Source organism: Scyliorhinus torazame, chromosome 4 (genome assembly GCF_047496885.1).
Source record: "Scyliorhinus torazame isolate Kashiwa2021f chromosome 4, sScyTor2.1, whole genome shotgun sequence".
Classification (NCBI taxonomy): Eukaryota; Metazoa; Chordata; class Chondrichthyes; order Carcharhiniformes; family Scyliorhinidae; genus Scyliorhinus; species Scyliorhinus torazame.
Window position 1 is genome coordinate 188137352 of NC_092710.1, and position 16998 is coordinate 188154349.

The window sequence follows — 16998 nt, forward strand, 5'->3', positions numbered from 1 at the left end:
TGGCCTGCTACCTTGTTGGTTCTAGGAAATATTGTAGAAATATATTATGGACACTGAAGAAATTCACCATCTTTCTGAAAGGTGCTGGTATATTTATTGCAATTTGTGTGAAAGCTTGTATTTCCCATTTAAACCATCAGTATCTCAGTAGTCAATAAACTTCAGTATGAAATGAAATGAAATTAACATGAATATACAAGCTACCATTTCAGGGGGCTTAGACACAACTACGGCTAGTTTTAAATCTTTTTCGGTTTAATTCTACCCATAAATTCTCCGCCCTTCTCACATATCATTGAAATTATTTCACCCTTAGTCATTAAGGTTACTCCTCTCCTCAACCATCTTTCCAGTTGATTTTATAACTGGTATATTTAAGGTCCAATCCTGACTGACTACAAGTAGCTATTTGATCGTGATGAACTCCAGTATTGCTGAAAATCATATTTTGTTGAAACTTCTCATCTTACGCTCATCAATACAATCTCAGGAATGCCAATTTTAGAGGAAAGAACAGCTTTATACTGTAAGAGAAGAGAGTGCTGATTGGTTGCCAAGTGGACTCTGGTCAAGGCATTGCAATGGAGAATGTACCAGTTAATGGTGACTGACATATAACGGCAAGATTGGTTTCAAAGTTTAAACCAGGCAGCCTGATTCTGATTGGCCAGGGCATTGCCCTGAGGAATGAACCAGCGATTGGCTGTCACTTATTTTACTTGGCTGTAACAGGCACAATGTGTATCCATGTTCTTCATTAATAAGGGGATCAGGGGTTATGGGGAGAAGGCAAGAGAATGGGGATGAAAAATATATTAGCCATGATTGAATGGTGGAGCAGACTTGATGGGCCGAGTGGCCTAATTCCGCTTCCATATCTTATGGTCATGTTCTTTCCACCTGGAAAGACCAGGGGCCTATATAAAATATATGGCTTCCAGTACACCACACTGCAAGCCCAATTGACAATCTTAAATTAGTTCTCAGCGTGACTTTTAGCAGACAGAGGATTATTTAGCAAATGTTGTCCAATCTCATCGTCACATTAATGTTGGACATTGCTAATGTACTAAGTCCTGGTCCCAAACCTGGTTGATACCTGGTTGCCTATCCCCATGGTAGAGTTCATTTCTGTCCCGTACTGGTGCCAGTGCCCCAAGAAATATAATTTCTCTTACCCACACTACTTCTTCAGACATGTGAGGCTGGATTCTCCTATGCTGCGGCTATGTCCGCAGGATCCGTCAGGTCTTACGACCAGAAAGTTGGTGCACCCCTGCACCTATCCTCCGTCCAGCGGGGGGCTAGCAGCTGCGCAGTGTAAAGCCCTTGGCTGCGCCGTGCAACATGGCGCCGGGCGCGCGTACACGGCCTGACAAAAACTGCCCCCCTGTAACCAGCGTCAGCACCTCCCCACCAGCCCCCGCAGAAGCCCCGCTGCCATCGGAATGGCTTTCCCCCTCTCACCTGACTGTGGCGGCGCTGGACTCAGGCGCAGCCGCCATGCGAGGCCCCGAACAGTGTGAGCACACGCGAGCGACGCCGTCGGGGATCCGGCCCTTCGGGGGTGGAGTATTGGGGAAGGGCCTTGGGTGACATCCTCAGGCCGTCCATATGGCGTGCAGCGTACTCCCCGAGTATGCTGTTTTTGAGGGGGAGGAGCATTGCAAAATTGGCACCGCCCCCGATTCCGGCGTAAGCGTCGATTCTCCAGCCGATCGCCGTATGCGATTTCGGTGTCGGCGATCGGAGAATCCAGCACGTGACCTCTCCAATCTCCTATGCCAATTTACATGTGACTCGGGTAATAATCCAGAGAATATGACGCTTGTCGTCCTTTCTAATTTAGCTTTTGGTTGCTGATACTTTCTCCAAGCAGGACTTATTTATTTAATATTTTCTGTCATTGTTGGTGCAGCGTAGACCGCAATGACTGGATTCTCCCCTTTCGCGATATCCCTCACCCTGGTACTAGGTAGGCAACAAACCATGGAGGACTCTCAATCCTGCATACAAGGAATGCTATCTATCTCCTAATTATTGAATCCATGCAATTTACCACAAAGCTCCTGGTTTTGGATAACCTGCCATGGTCCGCATTCTGGCTGTCCTTCCAACAAGTTTTATCCTTAGGCTCAATTTGAACAAAGAAACGCATGGCGCAGAAACAGGCCCTTAGGTCCTCCAAGTCTGCGGTGACCATGCTGCCCGCTGAACCTAAAACCTTCTACACTTTCGGGGTCTGTATCCCTTCCTATTTGTGTATTTGTCAAGACGCCCCTTAAACGTCACTATCGTACCTGCCTCCAGCACCTCCTCCGGCAGCGAGTTCCAGACACCCACTCCCCTCTGTGGAAACAAAACACTCCTCGCACATCTCCTCTAAACTTTGTCCCTTTCACCTGAAACTTTTGTCCTGTAGTAATTAACTCTTCCACCCTGGGAAAAAGCTTCTGACGAACTATTCTGTCCATGTCCCTCATAATTTTGTTATATCAGGTCGCCCGTCAACCTCCATCGTTCCAGTAAGATTCAACCAAGTTTATCCAACCTCTCCTCATAGCTAATGCCCTCTTTACCAGGCAACATCCTGGTAAACCTCTTCTGTACTCTCTCCAAAGTCTATTGAATAGGTTCAGCTTGTAGGGTTCCTCATTCTCTACCACCTTTGGCCCTCTTACACGAACCCCATTTTGAACCTGCACCCCATTACAAAGTGTGACTAAAGCCTGGAACAAACTGCAAATACTGTTCCATTGCCTTGTGTGTTAAGAGTGTCTCCAACTCTCACTCCAGTTCAAGGTCATATTGCAGATCATATTCATAAATTTTATGTTAACAAAAGCCTTATGTGCGTGTGGAGTTAGCTTATTTCAATTGAAACAGCAGTCAGGATGCTTCATCTGGCCTTGGTTCTCGTAGATTGTGGAATTGTCCAATTTCTGCTCCTAATTGCTTTTTGGAAGTTTGTGTGTGGACATGTCAGGCTATGATAAATTGGGTTTAACTGTGATACCACTGCCGAAGCTCACACATGTTTAATAGCCATTGTAAAGGTTCCTAAATAATGATCAATACAATACCAACAGAGCTGGATTCCAGCAAGAGAGTCAGCATCTTCAACAGCAGGAAACATTGGTTTTCAAAATATATGTATTTTTACAATAAATGCATTTTTAAATACATTTTAATTTGGGATTGCATTCAATGGTCAGATTTGGCCTCTGTGTTTTCTCTTTTTATTATCATCTATTTACATTATATTACATTTACTTTCCCATAATTTACCAGAAAAAATCTGTGGCAATGCTATTTGCAGAGTGAGTTGTGGCTACAAAGATAAGAGCTCTTGAAGAGGGTCCTGGAAGGTTAATTAATGTTAAGAATCTTTTATCATCAATGTGGCAGGCAATTTTCTCTTGAGGCTTACAGTGCAGTTGTAATTACAAAATTCAGACCAACATCAAAACCATATAGTGTGCAACATGAATAATGTCAATTTATTCACTGCCTTTTGCTTGCGGCTTCATCTCGAGAACTATAATAAATATAAATCTGACACTTGGGAGTACCTACCATTTGCTGCTTGGAGGTGTTGGTGCTTAGATAATTGATTTTGTGTGGACAATATGGTTGCCTCATTTAATCAAGTTCCCAGTGGAGATGTGCCTTTGACCGTTAACGGCAGTACCAGTTTGTTTACTGTAAAATGAGGAGTTTCTTTTACCATATTAAATTCAGAAGTAGCGTGAAGGGCTTGAACAGTCTATATTCTAACTTAATAGTCTTTTAAGCTATAGTGGCCCCCAGGTTGAAAGCTTGTATTGTATATGGATGTTGCTTTCACAGTCTATTAGTGTCAACTGTTGGCCTGGCAACTAGAGCCGTAGACGCTTATGCATTGGAGATTACTGTGGTATTACTTCACCCAGTGCAATTGGTGAACAGACACTTTTTTAAAAGCCTGTCTCCTTTGGCCCACAATTTTCAATATCCAAAGTTATTTTTTTTCAGTTGGGGTTGGGGAGTGACGTGAGGTGCATGGTTGGGAAGAGTAATAGTTATTTGGGGTTTTTGGTCAGATCCAGTAAAATCTGTTCACTGAGTGGGTGGGGGGTGGTGGGGGTACAAGGAATTTGAGGATAATTATAAGCTTCTGATATAACTGATTTTCTTTTTTACTCGGGTGTAGGATGTTTTCTGGTCCATTGTTCATGGGATGGTGAGTAGCTGAGACAGGGATTCATGAGTGTGAGTTCGCTATGCAGCCCAGGGATTGCTGCCCTTTTAGTGTGAAACCGTAATTCAGTAGGGATTGCCTCGAGTGTCAACTACCCCCCAAATCACCCTCACACTCCTGCCATCTTTGGCAGTGAGAGGTCTGGGTGATTTTAACTGATCTGCCCACTGCAAGTCAGCTACCCCCACCATTATCAAAACTGGTGGCAAACAGCAGCTGACTAGAATTTACATTGCAGAAGGAGGCCATTCAGCCCATCGAGTCTGCACCGGCCCTTGGAAAGAGCACCCCACTTAAGCCCCACGTCTCCATCCTATCCCCCAGTGACCCAAGCCGGGCATCGAACCTGGGACCTTGGAGCTGTGAAACAACTGTGCTAACCACTATGCTGCCCAAAAGCAAGAGTTGGTTTTAGTCAGCAGGAGACAGGAAGTCACTGACAACAAGAGACGTTGCTGGCAAGGCAGTTCTTGTAGGAAGGGGTAGCTCTAATCAGGGATGAAGTAATCTTTCCTTGTGGCACTATGGACTCATAGAATACCTACAGTGCAGAAAGGGGGACATTCGGCCCATCGTGTCTGCACCAATCCCCCAAAAGAGCACTCTATCCAACCTTTGGACATTGAGGGGCAATTTAGCATGGCCAATCCACCTAATCTGTACATCTTTGGGCTGTGGGAGGAAACCGGAGCATCCGGAGGAAACCCATGCTGACACAGGAAGATTGCAAAAACTCCACAGTCACCCAAAATCAGAATCGAACCCTGGCCCTGTGAAGCAGCAGTGCTAGCCACTGTGCTGCCCCAGGAGGAGCACTCCATCTCATGCAACAAGGGAATATTATGTTCTGAAGGAAAAAAATTCTGTTTGGGCTTCTTCTGGTCCGGATTCGCTTTGTACTATCTTCTGGTGGAGAAGCCACATCTGGTTCCCCATTCAGGTCAGCGGTTAATATTGTAGCTGATGCTGGAAGGTGTTATCAGACCTCAATCTATATATTGGTATAAGGACCCTACCAACTTCAAATAGATGCCTTTGCTGCCTGCTCAGAAGAGCAATTTGAAAGAAAAGCCAGTGAGATCCATGCAGAATGTTGGCAGGTCAGTCACCTGGATAATTTTACCTGTCCACTTTCTGCTATGTGGGTAGTGTTTTAAAATAGCCCCATTTGTTTTTAATATGGTACAGGTTATATATAATATTTCCAGCTTACCTTTTGTCCAACACATTTTTTAAAGATGATTTGGAACTGATAACAGAAAGAAAACCTGTCCGTTAATGGTGGGGATGTCTGCACTAAAGTCTGAAACCTGGAAATGTTCTTTATTGCAACTTGCTCATAGCATGCAACTAGAAACATCCAATCCTGCCTCAACAAACAATCAAAATGAGGTTGACTAAAGCCTATGTTTATTTAATATTGCGTACGTCTCTTGGTCAAAAAGGCACAGAATACATGTTGCAAACAGTCTAATATTTTGCATTATATGGTTTATATAGCAATCTATCATTGTATAATCATACAATATATCATTCAGTCTACTCTTTGCAATGCCTTTGGATATCTAACAGAAAAATTTCTAAGTGTCATTTCAGGCGGGTTTGGCTAGGAGTTTCTCCCCAGCTCTGTCGGCGAGTTCCCCACCGCTTTCTAACCACACTTAGTCACTTTTGTGAGCCCTGAGGAGTTTCTTTCCGGGTGCTAGCTAGCCCACATTTAGAATTATTTTCATCACTGGGGAGTTGAACACGCTTGCCAGACTGACTCCTCAGAGATCGGGCCACCATTTTGAAAAGGTGCCCCAATCTCTAAATGAGCTTGGGTGTCCCCCGGCCACAGGAAAAGTAATCCCCCCCCCCCCCCCCCCGCACATGAACATTAACCAACATCCCCCTGGGTTGCTGACGGCCCCATCTTTTCAGGCCTTCCCATGCCCCCTTTCGGACTCCCCTGTTCAGCACCCCCAACCCATCACCCCCCCCCCCAACCTTCCCGAGGCCCCTTCATACTCGCCCTTCACCCCACCACCCACCCGTTATACCCCACATCCCTCCTTTCATTGGAATAGCCCCCCTCAGGCCCTTGGCAGTGGCACCCAGGCAGTGCCCCTGCTATCCTGGCAGTGCCACCCAGACACTTTGGCAGTGCTCAGGTGCCCGGGTGCCAGAGGGAGAGCCAGGGTTCCACCTTGCCCTGTCCCTGACCACCCAGGGGTCTCCAATGGCCTGGGAGTCCCCCTCGCCCCCCCCCCCCCATATGCCCTGACGCCTTGTCCACGTTTGTGTGGACCAGTACTAACCGGCATCTGTGTGACCCCTCATTTGGGAGCCAATTAGATCACTTGAGGCCATTAGATCGGGATACCATCTCGCTAATGCGATGGAGATTGCCCTTAAAACAAGTGCCCTACTTAGCTCCGCAATAGCAAGTGGGTTGCTGGGAGGGCAAAAGAAACGCTACAGGGCACTCTGAAAGCCTCCCTAAATAAATGCAACATCCCCACTGACACGTGCCTTAGAACACACAAGCTGAGAAAAAGCATCCACGAAGATACCAATCACCTCGAGTGTCATAGGGTGAAGCACGCGGAGTCCAAGTGTAAACAGCGGAAGAAGAGTGCAGAATCCAGAGTGTCCCATCCACCCGCCTCATCAAGCACCACCTGCCAAACAAACCTGTGACAGAGTCTGCAGATCCAGGATCGGACTTTTCAGCCACCACAGAACCCACCTCCTTGGAGTGGTAGCCAGTCATCCTTGATGCCGAGGGACTGCCCAAGCCTTTAATTGGCCTCAATTAGCTCCGCACTGCGTCTAGGTGGGATACAGATCCCGGCAACAAGAACGGGCCGCAAACCGCCCAACGCCTTGTGCTGTTCCCTATTTGTGCCTCTCCCACCATCTAACTTGACCACACGGATCCTTGACAGGTGCAGCGTGGCCATTCAATCGTGCTCGTAATATAAGAGAAATGGTATATCAACCGTCAGGTTTTATTTGTGACAAATAATATTAAAATACTGGATGCATGAAAATCATTACCTGAATCTCTGAAACAGTTCAATATGCAAAATTCCCTAACCTGACGACAATTAAAATCTGAGAGACCTCAGACTGTGTATACTTACAAATTTTCTAGCTTGAAAAGACCAAAACCAGTTTAACTGCTGGTCCATCTTAACAGAAATATGGTTTAATATTTCTATTATTAAAACACCATATGTGAGTCACATTGTGACAGATTCATTTGTGCTAATTCATTCTTTAAAAATATAAAAATGTATCTGTTTCAGGGGACAAATTTTTCACAAGCTTCATTGCCAACTACAAGAACCAACAGTCATAACCCCAGTATTAAGTGAAAGTGTTTTGCTGATAACCTGCTAATTATATCAACTTATTTCAAAGCCAATAATATCCAGTATTCTGATTTGTTGCTGGCCGCATTTACAGCCAACAGTATGTTAAGTATAATCAGTTAAAATGATTAATATTTACCATTCTTACCAACCAGGAAAGAAAGAAACCCTTGAATTAGACAAAGTCCAGTTTACTGGACAAAAATATGGCCCTGATTTTGTAATTGGTTCCCCATTAATTATGCTTACAGCTGCCCACAGCCATTTTGTGGGTTTTTCTGCATTATGGCTGTCTGAGAGAGAGATCATCTCAACAGGGGATCTGGGATCGGTGTGAACAAGGCAACCAATCAGATTGAAAAATTGTTCATGAGCAACAGAGTCAAAACGAAGAAGTACAACTTAGAATGTTTAATTCAATGTAATATCATGTACAGAAATCAAAATAAGGAGTAGGAAGGAGCAATGAGTTTAAGCGAACAATAAGAGAAAGTTCCAGTTGAGGCAATTATCTGCAAAGGTCATATCAGTGGCACAATCTAATTGAAAATTGATGTTTACGTGATTCAGAAACAAAATGTAACAAATTTAGTTCTTTGTGTTATTTGTCAGCTTGCCCAATATTCTTTATAAAAAGTCTTGTTTTTCTTTTTCATAGCTTCATCTATTCAAGGACCACACATCTGCAAGGTAATTAATTCAATAAACAATTTACCCAGAAGGATTAAAACTTATCCAAAATGAACATTGTGCACTAAATTATGCATTTCCATACTTCACAATAATATGTAACCTTTTGCAAACAAGTTTAAGTTGAGTTTTTTTTCTGATTACTAAACATTATTACTTTGCAGGTGCAGTACACTGTAATTCTGGAGATTGGATCAGTTCAGTTTAGTGGTTCCTCACAATGTGGACAATGTTTCTGCCTTGACTGGATGCCTTCTGGGGAACATGACTATTTGGCAGCAGGTTTTTATGATGGTATGTAACGGTTTGAGTTTTGGAACTTCAAAATCACTTCCCTTACCCCAGCAGTTAATCTGTACCGTCCAACTCCGTAATTGTTTGTGAATTTACGTCAAGCAATAGAATATTGTTCATGAATATATTTTAAGCTATCGTCTGATCAGACCACTAAACTAACCTCTAAATTGTACAGTGTAATTGTCATCATGCCTTTTAGAGAAGGAAATAACCTTGCCTGGTCTGGCCTATAGATGACTCCACACACACAACAATGAGGTGGACTCTTAACTCACTTCTGAAATGGCCTAGCAACCCACTCAATTGCAGCAAACCACTACAGAAAAGTCAAATAAGACAAACCTGTGCACTGGAAATGACAAAGGCACACCCTGCCAAGTCGACCAAGGAAGTTCACTAGTTTAATATCTAGGGAACTGCCAAAATTGGGGCAGCTCCTTCACACTGGTTAGCACTGTTGCTTCACAGTGCCAGGATCCCAGATTCAATTCCCAGCTTGGATCACTGTCTGTGCAGAGTCTGCACATTCTCCCCATGTCTGTGTGGGTTTCCTCCGGGTGCTCCGGTTTCCTGCCACAAGTCCTGAAAGACGTGCCTGTTAGGTGAATTTGACATTCTGAATTCTCCCTCTGTGACCCGAACAGGCGCCGGAATGTGACGACTCGGGGATTTTCAGAATAACTTCATTGCAGTGTTAATATAAGCCCATTTGTGACACTAATAAAGATTATTATTAATCTTCCTTCAGAATATCCTGGGTGCGATTCTCCCATGCCATGCCCTATGGGAGAATCGCTGTTCGCGCCATTTTTTCCCGCGGCGCCGGTCCGACGCGGGCAGGCGATTCTCCGAGGAGCGGAGAATCGGCGCCATTTTCGCCAGCGCATTTGGTGCGGCACCGGTTGAGTCCCGCTGTCTGTGGCCGGGCCGCCGATTCTCCGGCCTTGATGGGCCGAGCGGCTACGCGGAAACGGCAGAGTCCCGCCGGCGCCGTTCACACCTGCTCGCAGCCGGCAAGAACTCTGCGTGTAGGGTTGGGGGGTGGCCTGTGGGGCTCCTTCACCCCGGGGGAGGGGGGGGGCCTCCGATGGGGTCTGGCCCGCGATTGGGGCCCACCAATCGGCGGGCCGGCCTCTTCAGCCCCGGTCCTATTTCATTACGCGGCCGGCCCCTGAACCCCCACGCTATGTTGCGTCCGGGCCGGCGCGCTGAGGAAGTCCCCCGCGCATTTGCGGGTTGGCGTGGCCTAACTGCGCATGCGCGGGTTGACGCCGAGCCCGTTTGGCGCCGGGAAGGGAGGCTGTAGCGGCATGAACCGCTCCAGCGCTGTGCTGGCCCCCTGTGGAGGCCAGAATCGGTAGTGCCCGCGCCCGTTTCGCGCCGTCGGAGAATCACGCCCCCTGTTCCACTAGAGGGACAGATCCATCAGAGTTGTTAACACAGTGGTTTATGGTGGGGGGAAAGTGGCCTTGGGAGTCCTCAACATTGACATTGAATGCCATGAAGTCTCTTGGCGACAGGTCAAGTGTGAATAAGGAAACCTCCTGCTTAATATCACCTGCCACCTCTCCCCTCAACTGATGAATCAGTAATGCTCCATGGTGAACACCACTTGCAAGAAGCATTGAGGGTAGGAAAGGTACAGAATGTATGCTGGGTGAGGGTCATCAAAGTCCACCACCAAGAGTAACTCAGTGGCACCAATACTGACTGAGTTGGCTGAGTCCTGAAGGACTTATCTGTCAGTCTTGGCCTCTGTTAAGTAGTGAGAGAACTAACAAGAGGGAATAACTCAACCTCATCTTCACTAATTTACCTGTTGCAAATGCATTTATCCATAATCGTATCAATCAGAATGAAAACCACACAATTCTTGTGGATACAAAGTCCAGTCTTCACATGAAGGAAACCATCCAATGTATTGTGTGGCACATCAATGTACTAAATGGGATAGATTCAAAACAGATATAGCAGCTCAAAACTGGACATCCATGAGGAAATGTGGGCCATCAGAATTGTACTTCAACATGATCATTAAACATATGGCCTGGCACATTCCCCTCTCTACAATTACCATCAAATGAGGGGCCAACTCTGACTCAATGAGGAGTGTAGGAGAGCAGGCCAGTGACAGCACCCATCATTACTAAGATGAGGTACCAACCTGATGAAGCTACAAGACAGGATTATATACATAGTAAACAGAAGATGCTTGCAATGAGACAAAGCTAAGCAGCGATCCTGTGACCAATGTATCAGATGAAAGCTCTGCCACACCTAGTGTAAATGTTGATGAACAATTAAGCAACTGACAGAAAAAGGAGGCTCTGTGACCATCCCCATCTTGAATAATGGCAGAGCCCAACATATAATGCAAAAGTTGGAGCATTTGCAACCATCTTCAGCCAGAAATGCCTCATGGATGACCTAGCCCAGCTTCCTCCTGACGATCCCTGCATCACAGATACCAACTATTAGCCAGTTTTTTCCACTCAACATGATATCAAGAAATGGTTGAACACACTGGATTCAGAAAACAGTGGATCCTGACATCCCAGAGACAGTGCTGAAGAAGTGCTGCAGAATTAGACAAGCTCAGAGTCACGCTGTTCCAGTACAGTGGAAAATTTCCTGGTGTGCCAATTATTGCCTCATCAATCTACTCCTGATCATCAGCAAAGTGACTTAAGGAGTTGTAACAGTGCTATGAAGTGATGCTTGCTCGCCAACAAGCTACTCTTCGAAGCTCAGTTTGGGTGCCACCCAGATCACTCTGCTCCAGACCTCATTGCAACCAAAGCCCGAACATGGGCATGAGAGCAAAATCCCAGAGGTGAGGCGAGAATGACTGCCCTTTATATCAAGGCAACATTTAATCAAGGGTGCACAAGTAAAAATCCGGATGAAAACTCCACTGTTGGAGTCAAACCTAGCATAAAGGAAGATGGTTGTGATTGTTGGAGACCAATCATCTCAGCCCCAGTACTATACTGCAGAGTTTCCTCAGGGTAGTGTCCTAGATGCAGACATCTTTAGCTGCTTCATCAATGACCTTCCCTCCAACATTGTTTTCAGTAGTTTTTACAACGTCTCAGTTACTGAAGTGGTCAATGCCGCTTTCAGCAAGACCTGGACAACAGTCAGATTTGAACTGATAAGTGGCAAATGCTATTCGTGCCACATAATTACCAGGCAACGACTGTTTCCAGCAAGAGAGAATCTAACTATCTCTCCTTAACACTTAATGGACACTAAGGGCAATTTAGCATGTTCAGTGCGTCTTTGGACTGTGGGAGGGAACTGGGGCACCCGGAGGAAACCCACGCAGTCACGGGGAGAAGGTGCAGACTCCGCACAGACAGTGACCCAGCGGGGAATCGAACCTGGGATCCTGGCGCTGTGAAGCCACAGTGCTAGCCACTTGTGCTACTGTGCTGCCTTATGATATAAGGCTTTATGAAAACCCAATTTTGTGTGTTAGTTCAGTTCACTTGAAGGAATAAGAACTCCGACCCTTTAGATTCGTTAATGTACCATCTTAATCCTTTGTATTGTCAACTAAATTAAAAAAGATCTTAAAATGAGTTTCTATGGCCAAAACCACATGTGAAAGCACTGTTTAACATTTGGAACAGCGATCCAAAAAAGTAAATTACCTTGTTTTCTCACTCTTCCATCAGGAATTATGGTCATTAATTGATGTAATAAATATTTGTTTTGAACATTTTTAAATTTATATACAAAAACATAACACAACAGGAACACCCTCTCAAACCTACTCTTGCTGACGGTGACCAGCTCTTTAAAATATCTAATTAAACATAACCTGAAAGGGAAAAATGTCTAAAGTCTGCTCATTGGGAGAGCATGGGCGGAATTCTCTGATAATGGGGCTATGCGAGAAGACGGGCGCGAATCACTCCGGACTTTCCTGGAGAAAGTCTAGAGTGATTGTCCGGTTTGAAGGGGGCTGGTACGGCCCCGGAGTAGTCCTCGCAGCTCCGGCTGCTGATACAGGGGCCACACCGCGGGCCAGCCCGACAATATAGGCCCTGCCCAGATCACGCACGCCTGCCGATCGATGGCCCCCAATCATGAGCCTGGCCGTCCTGGAGGCCCCCCCCCCCCAGGTGATGGATACCCCACCCCCCTCCAGGGCGGCTGTGGACCCAGTCCACAGCCGCCACGCCAAGCTCCCGCCGGGTGGAACCATGAGTAAACCATGCCTGCAGGAACTTGGCCAGTTGTCGGTGGAGAATCGCCGCGGAGGCCTCTTTCAATTGCTGCCGATTGTCCGGTCCCCGGACAATCGCGGGAAGGCATCGGACCCGATCACGGGTCTGATGCCCCATTCTCCGCCCGAGCGCGATTGCGGCGCAGAGGCTCGGAGAATCCCGGCCCATATCTTTACAATAAAGTTTCTTTTATATGACTTAGTTTTAAAATTCAAATGGGTGACCCATTTTTAATAGCCTGTCAGTTGAATCTGTCTGTTAACCTTCTTCCATACTGTGTAAATCTGTGATATATCTCCTTTTATGTTTGGTTATATAAGTTATCTACTGCTTTAATCATATTAGACTTAATTATGCAAACTCTTTCTCCCAATTTTAATTTTCCCACGTTGCATTCCACCATAAAAAGAAAAGAAATACTCATCGCAGCAAAAGAGTTTCTCTGAGATGTAGTGACCATGACAGTTTCCCCACACACTTGGGTTTAGCCTGAGGAGAAAGCTTCAAATGTGAGAACTATCATGTACCTACCCTTTTGAATAAAATCACGGAGAAATTTATCAACTCCATTTATACATATCTGCACCTCTGCCATACCTAACATGATTTAAGAAGTCAGTGCTTCACACTGCATCCAAAATCAAATCTTGCAATTAACTGCTCCCAGTTTACATGTTTTATTTAATTTTCTTTCTTTATAAATCAATCTGGTCTTCTGGACCCAGCCCAGTTAACTTGCACAACCCAAATCTCAATATGATACCCAAGCCTGTATGGGTATGTTTTTGAGAACAAGCACTTTATTATAATAGCAGACTAGCAGTGCACGAACATTTCCAAAGAAATGCTTGAGGGTTGTGCGATAAGTTTATTTCAAAATTAAGCGACCTGTAAGAAGTTGACCTGAATTCTACTTTCCTTGCATAAAGCAGTGGACAATTTAGGTTGAATAGGTATTCGAACAATGCAATAGACGACTGACAGTAAGGTACAGGCAGTCAGTAGATTTTTATTATGTAAGCAATTAATGAACACCAAGACTTAAAATTATTTCATTTTAAAACATAACTTTAAGTGTTCATTCATGTCTGATTCATGTGGTAAAACTGGCTAGATGTAATTAAATGTGATAAAATTATAGTCGTGTGGGACCTCAAAAAGAGACATGGTTAGGTAATTCGCACTGTAGTAATACCAATTATTAAGTGAATTATTGGGAAATATAGATCACAATTTTGACTACAGATATCAATACAGAAAGTTTAACATGATAGAGTCTTCCAAGCTTAATAAATTCTGGTAAAGACCGCTAAAATATTATTTATTCGTAGGATGTGGGCAACACTGGTTGGGCCAGCATTTATTGCCCATCCCTGAGAGCATTTCAAGTGTCAACCACATTGCTATTGATCTGGGGTCACATGTAGGCCAGACCAGAACAGCAGATTTCCTTCCATAAAGTACATTAGTGAACTAGATAGGGTTTTACGGCAATTAACAACAGTTTTATGGCCATCATTAGACTTTTAATGCCAGATTTTTATTGAATTCAAATGTCATCATCTGCCATAGTGGGATTCGAACCCGGATCCCCAGAGCAATACCCTGGGTCTCTGGATTACGAGTCCAGCAACAATACCACAGCACCACTGCCTCCCCTAATTAGCTTGCATTTACCCTATAAAGAGGTGTGATGAAAGACCAGGGATATATAACTTAGAGAGCTGATCAGGCTCAAAGCTCCAAATTGCCACTTCCTGGACTGGAAAATTCTGTGATTGTGCTTTTTTCAGAAGTTTCTTTACACTATAATTCTCTTACTCATCATCTCCTGAGAGAAGTAACACGTGCTACGATAGGGGCAGCACGGTAGCACAAGTGGCTAGCACTGTGGCTTCATAGTGCCAGGGTCCCAGGTTCGATTCTCCGCTGGATCACTGTCTATGCGGAATCTGCACATTCTCCCCGTGCCTGCGTGGGTTTCCTCCCGGGTGCTCCGGTTTCCTCCCACAATCCAAAGACATGCTGGTCAGGTGGATTGGCCATGCTAAATTGCCCTTAGTGTCCAAAAAGGTTAGGAGGGGCTATTGGGTTGTGGGGATAGAGTGGAAGTGAGGGCTTAAGTGGGTCGGTGCAGACTCGATGGGCCGAATGGCCTCCTTCTGCACTGTATGTATGTTCTATGTATTCTATGAGTAAAGATGCAATTCACTAAAATAACCAAGCCGTGTGTGACTTCAGACCTGCATGTCTATGGTCTGTTCAACTTTAGGGATGCCACAGCCAAGCCCAATCTCGATCTCACTTTAACATTCGCACATTTCATCATGGGTTAATGGGTAGCAATTAGTTTTATTTTTATTCATTTATTCGTAGGATTTCAACATTGTTGGCCAGCCCAAATTTCTTGCCCATCCCTAATTGCCCTTGAGAATCGCTGCAGTCCATGTGGTGAGGTACACTCACAGTGCTGGTAAGGTGGGAGTTCCAGGATTGTGACCCAACAAAGAAGGGGCGGTGATAGATTTCTAAGCCAGGATGGTGAGTGACTTGGAGGAGAACCTCCAGGTGGTTGTGTTCCCATGTATCCTGTTGCTCTTGCCCTTCCACATGGTACTGGTCATGTGTTTGGAAGGTGCAGTCTAAGGAGGCTTGATGAGCTACTACATAGATGGTACATACTACTGCTACTGTGCGCTAGTGGTGGTTGAGGTACTGGCAACCTTTTTTTTGGACTAATCTGGAGGACCAACACAAACTGGGCCAGTTTTCAATTCTATATTTCTGTGTAATTGTCTTCCTTTCAGTCTAAACCAGCAGTGCTAAAATCAATCCTTTTCACCAACTGAAATTAAAAATATACAGTATGATAATTATATTACTGGACTGATAATCCAGAGAATATGAGTTCAAGCTCCACTATTACTTTAATTCAGCCAAAAGAAAATCTAGAAATTAGAGGCTAGTATCAGTAAAAATGACCACAAAGTTTTCAGATTGCTGCAATAACCCAACTCATCCACTAATGTCCATCTAGAGAGGAAAACCTGCCATTTTGATCTGCATCATTAACTCTGGAGTAACCCAAGGATTTATTTTTGACCTTCTCCTCTACATCATTCACCCTCCCTCTATCTCATCCACCCTCTCCTCTATCTCATCCACCCTCTCCTCCATCTCATCCACCCTCTCCTCCATCTCATCCACCCTCTCCTCCATCTCATCCACCCTCTCCTCCATCTCATCCACTCTCTCCTCTATCTCATCACTCCTCTCCTCCATCTCATCCACCCTCTCCTCTACCTTATCCACCTCTCCTCTACCTCATCCACCCTCTCCTCTATCTCATCCACCCTCTCCTCTATCTCATCTACCCTCTCCTCTATCTCATCCACCCTCTCCTCTACCTCATCCACCCTCTCCTCTACCTCATCCACCCTGTCCTCTACCTCATCCACCCTCTCCTCTACCTCATCCACCCTCTCCTCTACCTCATCCACCCTCTCCTCTACCTCATCCACCCTGTCCTCTACCTCATCCACCCTGTCCTCTACCTCATCCACCCTGTCCTCTACCTCATCCACCCTGTCCTCTACCTCATCCACCCTGTCCTCTACCTCATCCACCCTCTCCTCTACCTCATCCACCCTCTCCTCTACCTCATCCACCCTCTCCTCTACCTCATCCACCCTCTCCTCTACCTCATCCACCCTCTCCTCTACCTCATCCACCCTCAACCGCTATCTCATCCTAACAGTAACACATGGTCTGCAGCAGTTCAGGAATGTAACCTCACCACCACCTTCTCAAGTACAATTAGGGATGACAATAAATGCTGACGTAGACTGTGATGCCAACATTCCATGAATGAATTTTTGAAAATAACTTGTAGAATTTACACTTCTCATGTTTTAGAATGTATAAAACAATGTTTTTCTTTATTTGTTTTAAATTAGGTACTGTTGCTCTCTGGAATCTGAATACAACATCATTATTGTTGCGGGTCCAACAAGGAGATGGAACTTTGAAGGTCTACCCTTTCCATTCATTTGTTGCACATGACCATGCTGTCAAAGCCATTGTTTGGAGTAAAGCCCACAGGTAGGAAACTAAGAATGTGAGAAAACAAATTCAATCCTGTTGAAACAGACGTTTTATATATATATATATATTTCTG

General features: G+C 45.1%; 1 protein-coding gene across 2 annotated transcripts in view; it reads left to right on the top strand.

Annotated features, from left to right (window-relative positions):
• gtf3c2 (general transcription factor IIIC, polypeptide 2, beta) overlaps positions 1 to 16998 on the top strand; it is a 151784-nt gene that overhangs the window by 86371 nt on the left and 48415 nt on the right. For both annotated transcript variants that reach the window (XR_011940701.1, XM_072499005.1), the window contains exons 10-12: positions 8258 to 8289; positions 8454 to 8583; positions 16778 to 16922. Coding sequence is in view for 1 of the 2 variants with exons in the window: in XM_072499005.1 (XP_072355106.1) it covers positions 8258 to 8289; positions 8454 to 8583; positions 16778 to 16922 (307 nt within the window). In the remaining variant the exon portion in view is untranslated. The remainder of the gene's footprint in view (positions 1 to 8257; positions 8290 to 8453; positions 8584 to 16777; positions 16923 to 16998) is intronic.